The 12,504-nt window shown below is 39.7% G+C and overlaps 1 protein-coding gene across 1 annotated transcript in view; it reads left to right on the top strand.

Annotated features, from left to right (window-relative positions):
* LOC122564103 (BICD family-like cargo adapter 1) overlaps nucleotides 1-12,504 on the top strand; it is a 37,122-nt gene that overhangs the window by 3,431 nt on the left and 21,187 nt on the right. The window contains exon 2 of the mRNA XM_043718667.1: nucleotides 2,769-2,984. Coding sequence (XP_043574602.1) covers nucleotides 2,769-2,984 — 216 coding nt within the window. The remainder of the gene's footprint in view (nucleotides 1-2,768; nucleotides 2,985-12,504) is intronic.

Raw genomic sequence — 12,504 nt, 5'->3', positions numbered from 1 at the left:
TTAGATGACGTACTGGTACAGGAAGGGCAGCATATATTCTTTTAGTATTATTATGCAATGATGAATTGCTCTGTATGAGCCAAATGAATCTGATCATTACTATGGTTCTGAAACAAATATACCTTTAGCCTTTTGTATGTGACGTCTTTCTATCAAATAGTTCTTTGGCACACCTCCAAAACGTTATATCAAAAGACATAAATATAGAAGGAAGTGATACTATGAATACATCCTTTTGTAGTCAGATATTGGGGAGTTTGAGTACACTGTTGATGCTCAGACCACAACACATACTGCACCCAAGAGAACATCTCAGACAAAAACTTTGTAATACTCCCCTTCTAATGTCTTATATAAATCTTACCCTCAATTTATTCCAACTTCTTATTCCTAACTTGTTCTATTCTGCTGAGATAGGAACAATTTCTCATTTCTCTAGATTAAATTCATTGGCCCCCTTCATAATCTGGCAAATGTAAATTAGTTTACCAAAAAAAATGCTAATTTTCTTCATCTTTTCCTGGAATTCCTTTAAATCGTGTTTTTATAAAAGTTGATTTGGAAGCGTAAAAAGGCCAGAGTATTACCTGAGTTCCAAAATTCAGATCATGTGAGGCGCATACATAAGAGAGGATTATATTGACTGGATTTTGGGATGATTTGTTTAGGGTAGACAGCAGGAAATCTTTCTGCTGGTGGGGTAGTCTACTACAAAATAATAGCTTCAAACACTGAGTCAGACCATTCAGAAAATAAGCTTTGCCATAAATTATGGAAAGTATCAAATTTGCTCTCACCAAAAGCAATAGATCCTAACTCAATAGTGGTTTAAACTCTCTGATGATACATTTTGGCTGGCCAAGAGAATTGAAGGTTATGGAGCTAAGGTAATGGAACAAGTTAAGATACAAATTGCCCTGACTTCACTGAATGGTGGAAAAGACTTGAAGGTGCTTTGGTTTATTCTTGTCCCTGAGTCATATCATAAGTTGCCCTTCGTTCAGTCGAGTTGCAGCTTCATCAAAATATTTGAGGTTTGTCATTTGTAATCTTGCCACTCCAAAGCCACTGATTTATTATTTTACAAATAATCTTCAAATTTGATCCTCACGACTAATCCATCAATTTATCAAGAATTGAATAAGTCCAATCATACTAAGCTAGTAATTATTGTTACATTATTAACACGTGCCATATTGTTTGGATTGGATGTTTGATGTTTTAATCAATAAATGGCTGAATTAATTTACAATTAAAATGCACAAATGAATAGAGCAAAAAAACCAAAGAGTTTTAAAAATATCGATTACTTACCAACTGGAGTTGTGTGTGTAGTGCTCAAGGAATGTCAAATGTTTGTATGATAATGACAGAGTGGTCCAATTTGTTTAATTGAGTTTGGATATGAGGCACCTGATAGATAATCTTACTGGAATATGACATCACTAAAGGAATGGAAAAGGTAAATCCAGAATTAAAGAGTAGGACAAGGTTCATATCGACAAGAAGGAATTTTAAAGACAAATAGAAGGAATTTCTTCACACAGAGAACAATTACCGTCCAGAATAGACCCCCAGGTACAATATGAAGGTGTTCATTCTTAAATAAGACCATAAGACATAGGAGTGGAAGTAAGGCCATTCGGCCCATCGAGTCCACTCCACCATTCAATCATGGCTGATGGGCATTTCAACTCCACTTACTCGCATTCTCCCCGTAGCCCTTAATTCCTTGTGACATCAAGAATTTATCAATTTCTGCCTTGAAGATATTTAGCATCCCAGCCTCCACTGCACTCTGCGGCAATGAATTCCACAGGCCCACCACTCTCTGGCTGAAGAAATGTCTCCACATTTCTGTTCTGAATTTACTCCCTGTAATTCTAAGGCTGTGCCCACTGGTCCTAGTCTCCTCGCCTAACGGAAACAATTTCCTAGCATCCACCCTCTCCAAGCCATGTATTATTTTGTAAGTTCCTATTAGATCTCCCCTTAATCTTCTAAATTCCAATGAATACAATCCCAGTATCCTCAGCCGTTCCTCATATGTTAGACCTACCATTCCAGGGATCATCCGTGTGAATCTCCGCTGGACACGCTCCAGTGCCAGTATGTCCTTCCTGAGGTGTGGGGACCAAAACTGGACACAGTACTCCAAATGGGGCCTAACCAGAGCTTTATAAAGTCTCAGTAGCACAACGGTGCTTTTATATTCCAACCCTCTTGAGATAATTGACAACATTGCATTTGCTTTCTTAATCACGGACTCAACCTGCATGTTTACCTTTAGAGAATCCTCAACTAGCACTCCCAGATCCCTCTGTACTTTGGCTTTACCGTTTAGAAAGTAGTCCATGCTTGTATTCTTTTTTCCAAAGTGCAAGACCTCGCATTTGCTCACATTGAATTCCATCAGCCATTTCCTGGACCACTCTTCCAAACTGTCTAGATCCTTCTGCAGCCTCCCCACTGCAATAACTAAATGCTGAAATAGGAGAGCAAAAGGTTTTCTGGATGATGGGTTATGATAGGTCAAGTTACTTCTCTTGTCCTTAATTATCTCATAATTATTAATTATCAGTAAGTTCATGTTCACAGTTTGCTGCATGATCACAAGTTGTTCTGGTGAAAGTAGTTCCCAGTAACACATATGGATACGATCCATTCTTCTGCATATCAATTCTTGCATCATATGCATGATGATGATAATAATAGTTTAACATTGCCATTTGCTTGAACCTCTACATTTTCAATTTTTTTTCCTTCAGGAACTGGAACAGGAGAAATATTCATCACATCTGAAACATGAGGGGAGGAGGAGTGAATGGGAGGCTCAAGTAGCAGACCTAGAAAGTGATCTACAACAGTTACAGCTAGAGCTGCAGAAACAGCAGCAATATCTACAAGAGGTTGAGAAAGCTAAAATAGACATGGAATGTGATCTAAGTGAACAAAACCAGAGGCTGGTGGAGCAACTGAACAAAGTAAGACTTGGATATATTAAACAGGAGCCTTGTTAACTATTGTAATTTTGACCAAACAATCTTCCAGTAAATTACATCAATTGCTTGGTTGCGCTATATGTATCTCTTGAGGAGGGATCTTTGTTACTCTTTATCTTTTTCAATTCCTCCTAAAATAACTTGGTTCCACTACTGTGGATGCTCTGTAGTACTAAGGCAGACTTGGGAAGACCCCATGCTTTCTGCTCAATCCCTGAGCATGGAGTAATTTACTAATAAACTTACTGTGTGTCTATGACTGTGTCAAACCATGCATAGTTGCTGGGCACAAATCAGGAAGGACTGGAAAGTTCATCACAAATGGAGGGCATCTGTTATAATGTTAGCGAGTAGCAAATAGCTACAGGGCAGTATCAACACTGCAATCTATGGTCAAATTCCGAGGAATAAGCCTCTGGGCTAAACAGAGAATACACAACAGAGGATACTGAATACAGAGCTAATCTTTAAATAATGAGATCCATTTGCCTCTGAGCAAAAGACTGTTAGTTTTGTTTCAAGGCATGCACAAAATAGTTAAATTTTAGTCATTCTTCTGTGAACTGCATTTTCATTAAATGTTTATGTCCAAGATCTGAGTGAAACCCAGTAGGTAATCTCATTGTATCTGAGGCCAAAGCAGAGGAGCTAGTTGACAGTCAACCTGCATACAGATATTCAGGGTTAAATAGGTTTTCAAGAACTATTATTTTAAAGAACAGTTCAAAGAGTAATTAAAGTATATGAACAGGTATAGCTTGGGCATTCAGCCTGTTAATGATATTCTGCTGTTTAAGTCTGATCTGTACCTTTTAAAGCACTTTAGCTCCTCTTAAAATATAACCCCTAATATTCTTATTGAACAAACATGTACCCATTTCATCACTGAAAATTTTAATTGACCCAATGCTCACCCCATTTTGTTGGAGATTTCTATTACCTTTCATTTAATAAAGTTGCCAATCACTTTTTTTGAATTTATTATTTAGATTTTCAAGTACTTGAAATAGCTCAAAAAACAACAATGCAGCTTCTTTAAGTTGACGTTTTAAAATATTATTTCCTGGTTTCTCTCAGTTGTATCACCTAACTGAAATAATCAAATGTTACTCAGGTCTTTGTAACCTATGGACTCACTATCCCAAAGTTTTCTGCTTGACTTCCCATCTTCATCTTCTGTAAACTTCAGCTATCTTAAAACTGTGCTGACTATCCACTACCTTACACAAGCTATTCACCTTAGCCTACATTCCCTGGTTCCTAAATATTTAAATTTAAAATTCTCATCTTTGTGTTTAACTCTCCTTCATGGCATAATCCTTCTATATCTGCACAATCTCCATTTTCTTTGGTGCAAGTAAAAATAACCCTTCACTCCTCAGTTCAGCCAGTTCCACATATCATTAAATGTATACAGGTTTGGAAAAGTAGTCTTAATCGATATGTTTGATTTTTAATTGTGTTGTTATTGCTCACAGAAAGAAGAGGTGTACTTGTTCTGATGATAGAGTGTAATTTGTTGCTCAGTGCTGGCTCCAGAAATTCTCATTCACCTGTAAAAGGACAAACGGGTTTATCTAGTAAGCTAAAGGAGAAATGTAGGTTACACATGCAGAAAAGGGTAACAGTTCCTCCTGCTTTAAAGTACAGTTTGATCCTAAACAGTCTGAATGGGTGCAATCGTGCATGCGGAGTAACAGGAACATAAGGAAATGAGTTTTAATTAAGTGCATTCCAGTAGAGATTCCATCATTAACTCCCATTAGGGAATGGACACTTTGAAGAGAGTAATTTTGCTCTCATGCTGGCATCTTCCTGGCAGCCCTGCCTGACTAACCAGTCTCCCACAAGTTTCTATGTTGGCTTTAATCATGAGTTTTTATTATGTCAAGTCCACTGTGCGTGGGTTGCACAATATGTTATTGTACTGGAAAAACCTTCAGTAACGTCATCGTGTTGAATGCGTTTTGGCCTTGATTAATTCTGTGAGCGTCATCTCACAAAGCTGCTAGCACTACATTCCCCCACCCAATGGTGTAATGTAAACTTTCCTCAGGCAATTTTCTGACCTTTTTTATATGGTAAGTTTAAAATAGTGTAGGTGTGGTTCCTGGGGGAGTTTTGCATGTTCCAAGAAGTCTTCTATTAGTATATTAAAGGATAGATAATTAATGTTTGCAAAAGATTACCCAATTATCACAACTGCTGTTTAATCATGAGCCATTAATTTAATCTGATTTGCAATATGAGGGACGTACACTTTTCCCCTTATAATCTCATCAATTGCTTTTTCATTTATGCCTGAAATTAAACCTCAGCAAAACCGTGTGTGTGTGTGATGATTTCAAGTATACATCTTGTACATAACACAGACATTCAGACATTGAATTCAAAGCAACAGATGAAACTACATCTGTTGTGCTGCATACCTTGTACCCAGTGTGGACTGTTCCTGCTGTACTCATGAAGGCTGTATCTAGTGTGTATTATACTCAATGCCCACCATACACAACTTGTGTGCTGATCCTGTTGTATCCATGGTATACTATACCTAGTGTATGCTTTGCCTGCTGCTCCCAGTGTGGGCTGTCTCTCCAGTGTGTGTCGTATCTGCTGTACTCAGTACATCTTGTGTTTGCTGTACTCAATGCTGTGTGTACCATATTTGCTGTACACTATTTAATGAGTGTGTTACATCTACTATACGTAGCTAATCAGTGTTTTTTTTCACTAGTCATGTTGGCACACCTTTGAATGCCTCTGTTTTTGCTAACCCCTGGCCTCACATTTAATGGAGTCACTGACATTTCCTGAGCTGCACACCCTTGAATGACACGAGAGCGTGATAGTGATGGTAAAGGAGCACCAGCTAATTGTTACTTCATCAGGCTGTTCCCAATGCTGTTCCTGAGAATTGATTCTCCGTTTTCAAAGCTTTCATGGTTGAATACTTCTGGCCTGAATAGTTGAATCAGATTCAACAGTTAGAGTGGCGGATGCCTCGAAATGTGAGGTCAGTCTTTCTGATCAGTGCCTTCCTGGGGATTTTATTTTAAGGAATTTGAATCTTCTTGCAGTGAAATGGTTAAAGGTGTTTTAATACATAAAATTAATGCAAATACTTATCCAAGCATAACAATGAATTGTGAGCATCCTCACCAACGCCAACCTTCCAACTAGAAAATGAGATTAATTCCAGTTAATTTGTTATTGTAGTTATGGTTGAGGATTGTAAGAGAGTTTGCTACTCTTTAAATATTGTATAGGACTTTTTAATGCAAAACAAAGGTGCTCACCTTGCACAATGTCTAATTCCTTTACTACTGGCAAAAAAGTGACATGGGGTCAAAGCTATTCATCTTGGTCTCATCAGGGCAGCCACAAGAATGCCATGGTTCTATGGGAGCAACAATTTATACCACATGAAAAAATGGTGATGACTGGTTGGCATGTTGGCTTCGATTGGTCAAGTTATTGCCATAGGAGTGAACCAGGGAACAATTATTGTTGTATAATTCAAAAAAGGTGCAAACATGAACATGTTCTTTCAATGTGCAGAGATAGGTGCCTTTGTATGTAGTTTTGAGCAAGTATGTGTGAGCCACATTACAAGGCCAACTAATGATCTTATTCTTTGTTAGTGTAATTCTTGACAACTCCAGGTTGCAGAATCTCATCTGATGTTAGATGTTAGGTTCTAAGCTTTACAAACACCAGCCATTGAGTATTAGCAGCAATCTGCCGAGTGTGAACAATCAAAGGGACATCCTGTTTGATGTGATCATGTCCTGTGGGATAATGGTTACTGTGACCAGGCCATTGCTTACTGTGTATCATGTATGCTCATGAATGGCTCCATGCCCACCACTTTCAGTTTTGAAAAGTGCCTAGTTTACTTTTGTTTACCCCAGAATAAGGCATCTTGAAATTTTGAGCAACAGGTGAAACTGGACAGGTCACATTATTAGAGTTCAATAACTACGTGAATGTTATCTTCACAAACAGAATGTTGCCGCCAATTCAGAAAGATGTTCTGTCTACCACACATGAGTAATGTAGTTTATGAATTTCATTGCTGATGTGATGTTGAGTGTGTGGGTTAGACATTCCTATGACTAGTAGATCGTATTAAACAGCATGTACCAGTCAAAGGTACATCTGGAGATATGGCATGGGGGCAGGTATCTGTGGAGATATAATGTAGGAACAGTTTCATGTCAAGATGAGGTTTTGGGGACAGATAGCTGTAGAGGTGTAGTTTAAGGACAGATACCTGTAGAAGTGTGATGTAGGGGTAGATATGTTTAGGGTTGTGGGGTTAGGTCAGGTACTGGTAGAGAGTGATATGGGCATTGCTTTGTATGTGCTTATCATATCAATATAGACACAGCTGATGATCCTTGCTGCAGATACAGAAGATGGGCTGAATGACAATAATGTCATATGTTGAAGGAAAATTGCTAATCAGGATAGACTGGATTATAATGAAAAATTTTGGAGTTTACTTATTTTCTTGGTGCTGATCTTGTTGGGTGTGTTTTCATTGACACTGGCTCAGCCAGTTTTAAGCAGACACTGTGGCTGTCCATTCACACAAATCATAAGGTTTTTCTGTCCTGTTTACACAAAACCACGTCATTTTTGCATCTGCTCAGTACCGGACAGAATGACTGAGATAACATCAATGTTCTTATACCAAGATAAAATTGGTGATGTTGGGTGTTTTGTTTCTGTACTGGGATATACACAGAATTAAAAAAGAATGTAAGAACAGCAGAAACGTTTGTGGCAGGTCATGAAATGGGGATACTCCCTGGGGTGATAAATAATGTGGGGTACTTGAGATATTGTGAGAATATTATCCAGCAGCATAGGAAGAGTGTTGTTCTCTGTTCAGCCACTATATTGTGTTTTGTTTTGTAATTGCATTCATAACCTGTTTGGTCACTGTACATGATGTCTGTTTGGTTGCTTCTTTTTATTCCAATTGTCTTTTTAATCTTCTAGAATGTGCTGATTCATGCTGAGATTTGGTTCTGCTGGTGCATCCCCAGGGCCTTATCCATTTGAGTTTCTTCATCGCAAGAGTCAACAGGCCAGAATGCACAGCTGAAATATACTGAGTCCATATCTGAAACCAAGTGAGCACTGGAGATGCTGGAGATCAGAGTCGAGAGTCTGATGCTGGAAAAGCACAGCAGGTCAGACAGCATCCGAGGAGCAGAGGAATCAATGTTTTGGGCAAAAGCCCTTCATCAAGAAGGGCTTCCTGATGAAGGGCTTTTGCCCGAAATGTCGATTCTCCTGCTTCTTGGATGCTGCATGACCCGCTGTGTTTTTCCAGCACCACACTCAATTCTAGTCCATATCTGACTGAACCAAAGGCCCTATTCCCAGTAAAAAAAAAAATTGACTTGGTATTGCAGTGCAAACATGCTGGTTGAGTTTTAATATTTCCTACCCCAGGAATACTGAGCTTAGCTGAGGTACTTCATTTACTGCTCCAACTGAAATCATTTAACTCAGTGCAGGTTAGAAGTTGGCCATGGCATCAACAATCTTCATGTCCTAATGTTACACAAGGCAATGCTGTTACATACCCAGTCAGCAAGCAACTCTATTAGAGTCATACAGCATGGAAACAGATCCTTCAGTCCAACTCATCCTTGTCAATCAGGCATCCCGATCTGACCTAGTCCCATTTGCAGCAGTTGGTCCAAATCCCTCTTAAACCCTTCCTGTTCATATACCCATCCAGATGCCTTTTAAATATGTAATTGTGCCAAGCTCCTCCACTATTTGTGGCAGTTCATTCCATACACGCACGACACTCTGGACAAAGAAGTTGCCCTTCAGGTCCTCTTCAAATCTTTCTCCCCTCACTCTAAACCTATGCCCTCTACTTTTGGACTCCCCCACCCCAGGGAAAATATTTTGTTTATTTACCCTATCCATGCCCCCATGATTTTATAAACCTCTATAAGGTCATCCCTCAGCCTCTGACGCTTCAGGGAAAACAGCCCCAGCCTATTCAGCCTCTCCCTGTAGCTCAAATCCTCCAGTCCCAGCAATATCCTTGTAAATCTTTTCTGCAGCCTCTCAAGTTTAAACAACACTTTTCCTGTGGCAGGGTGACCAGAATTGAATGCAGTATTCCAAAAATGGTACAACCTCAACATGACCTCCCATCTCCTATACTCAATTTCTGACCAATGGAGCCAAGTGTGCCAAATGCCACCTTCACTGCCCTATCTACCTGTGACTCCACTTTCAACCCGAGGTCTCTTTGTTTGGCAGCACTCCCCAGAATCCTAAAATTAACTATGTTAGTCCTGCCCTTGTTTGCCTTACCAAAATGCAACACCTCACATTTATCACATTTAAATAGAGGCAATCACTTAGTGGTATTATTGCTGAATTATTAATTCAGAGACCCAGGTAATGTTCTGGGGACCTGAGTTCAAATCCCACTACAGCAATTTGTGGAATTTGAATTCAATTTTAAAACAAATCTGCAATTGAGTCTAATCCAATGATGACCATGAAACCATTGTTAATTGCCAGAAAAGCCCATCTGGTTCACTAATGTCCTTTCGGGAAGGAAACTGCCATCCTTAGGTTGTCTGGCCTACATGAGACTCCAGACGCACAGCAATGTGATTGTCTCTTAACTGCCCTTTGGCCAATTAGGGATGACCAATAAATGTTGGCTTAGCCAGCAACGACTTCATCCTACCAATGAATTTTTTAAAATTTAAATTAAACAACATCTGCCACTCCTTGGCCCATTGGCTCATCTGATCAAGGTCCCATTGTACTCTGAGATAATCTTTTTCACTGTCCACAACACTAACTACCTTGGTGTCATCTGCAAACTTACTAACCATGCCTCCTATATTCACATCCAAATCATTTATACAAATGACAAAAAACAGTGGACCCAGCACTGATCCTTGTGGCACACCGCTGGTCACAGGCCTCCAGTCTGAAAAGCGACCCTCTACCACCACTCTGTCTCCAACTTTTGAGCCAATTTTGTATCCAATTGGCTGGCTCCCCCTAGATCCCATGCTCTAACTTTACTAACCACTCTACCATGCTGATCCATGTCGAGTGCCTTGCCGAAGTCCATATAGAAAACATCTACCATTCTGCCTTTCATCGGTTTTCTTTGTCCCTGTTCAAAAAGTTCAGTCAATTTCCCTGGGGTGGGGAGTCCAGAACTAGAGAGTATAAATTTAGGGTGAAAAGGTAAAGATTTCAAAGAGACCTAAGGGGCAACTTTTATCACACAAATGGTGGTGCGTGTATGGAATGAGCTGCCAGAGGAAGTGGTGGAGGCTAGTACAATTACAACATTTAAAAGGCACCTGGATGGGTATATGAATAGGAAGGTTTAGAGGGATATGGGCCAAATGCTGGCAAATGGGACTAGATTAATTTAGGATATCTGGTCGATAAGGATGAGTTGGACTGAGAGGTCTGTTTCCATGCTGTACATCTCTATGGCTCTAAGTGAGTGAGACATGATTTCCCACACACAAATTTAATGTTGCTCATCCATAATCAGTCCTTCCCTTTCCAAATGTGTGGAAATCCTGTCCGTCAAGATTCCCTCCAACAACTTACCTACCACTGATGTCAGGTGAACTATATTTCCCTGTCTTTTCCTTACAGCCGTTTTTTTAAATAATGGCATCACATTGGCCAACCTCTCGTCTTCCAACCCCTCAAACATGACTGTCAATAATATAAATATCTCAGCGAGGGACTGAGTAATCACATTTCTAGCCACCCACAAAATTCTGGGAAATACCTGATCAGGTCCTGGAGATTTATCTACCCTTATGCATTTTCAGGCTTCCAGCAACTCCTCTCCTGTAATCTAAACTCTTTTTCAAAACATCATTATTTATTTTCCCAAGTCCTCTAGCTTCCAAGTCCTTCTCCACAGTAAATACTAACGTGAAATATTATTTAATATCTTTCCCATCTTTTGTCATTCCACACATCAACAGCCATGTTGATTTTTAAGGGGCCCTATGCTCTCCCAAGTTACTCTTTTGCCCTTAATGTACTTCTGGAATGACTTTGGATTATCCTTAACTCTATTTGTCAAAGCTATCTCATGTCTCCTTTTTGCCCTCCTGATTTCCGTCTTAAGTATGCTCCACCTGCCTTTATACTCCTTGGGATTCACTCGTTCCCAGCTGTCTGTACCTGACATATGCTTCCTTCCTTTTCTTGACCAGAAGCTCAAGTTTTCCAGTCATTCAGCATTCCCTACACCTATCAGCCTTGCACTTTAACAGGAACCTATTGTCTCTGAACTCTCGTTATTTTACCTTTAAAAGCCTCCCACTACCCAATCGTCCCTTTACCTGCATATAGCCTCCCCTAATTAACTGTTGAATGTTCCTGTCTTATGCGATCAAAACTTGCCTTACTCCAATTTAGAACTTTTTAACTTTGTGATCATTTCTAAATGTTTCCATAACTATTTTAAAACTAATAGCATTATCATCAATTGCCCCATAGTGCTCCCTCACTGACACTTGTCATGCCTTATTTCCCAACAGAAGGTCAAGTTTTGCTTCTTCTCTAGCAGGTACCTCTGCATGTTGAATGAGGAAAGTTTTCTTGTTCACACTTAACAAATTCCACCCCATCCAAGCCCTTAACACCATGGCAGACCCAGTCTATGTTTTGAAAGTTAAAATTCCCTATCATTACAACCCTATTATTCTTAAAGATATCTGAGATTTTCTTTTATATTTGCTTCTCAATTTCCCACTGACTATTGGAAGGCCTATATTTCAATCCCGACAATGTGACCATCCCTTTCGTACTTCTCAATTCCACCCGTATAATTTCACTGGACAATCTCCTAGGAATATCCTCCCTAAGTACAACCCTACTGTAATCCCTAACCAAAACTGCTATTCCCCCTCCGCTCCTGCCTCCCCTTTTATCCTTCCAATGACATGTATACCCCGGAACATTAAGCGACCAGTCCTGTCTATCCCTGAGTGACATTTCTGTCATAGCTATGATATCCCAGTCCCATGTTTTCAATTGCCTTACCTGTCAGACCACTTGCATTGAAGTAAATGCAGTTTAATTTATCAGTCTTACCTTGTTACCAAGCTCTTGCCTGCCTTGACTATTTGACTTGCTCCCCTTATTTATAGTACCAGCCTGGCCTTTTCTCACTATCACTTTGGTTCCCCTCCACCCTCCAACTAGTTTAAAGGCTCCCAAGTAGCACGAGCAAATTTCCCTGTAAGGATAATGTCCCCTTCCAATTCAAGTGGAAGATGTCCTTCGTGTACATGTCATTTGTATCTCTGAAGAAATCCCAACGGTCTAAAAATGTGAATCCAAACCCCTTGCACTAGTCCCTTAGCCACACATTCATCTCCTGTATCCTCCTATACCTACTCTCACTAACACTAGGCACTGGGAGTAATCCAGATATTACAATCCTCGAGGATTTGCTTTT

The sequence above is a fragment of the Chiloscyllium plagiosum genome, chromosome 28 (genome assembly GCF_004010195.1).
Source record: "Chiloscyllium plagiosum isolate BGI_BamShark_2017 chromosome 28, ASM401019v2, whole genome shotgun sequence".
NCBI classification, from domain to species: domain Eukaryota; kingdom Metazoa; phylum Chordata; class Chondrichthyes; order Orectolobiformes; family Hemiscylliidae; genus Chiloscyllium; species Chiloscyllium plagiosum.
Note: the sequence above shows the minus strand (reverse complement) of the source record. Positions and strands in the feature narration are given on the sequence as shown.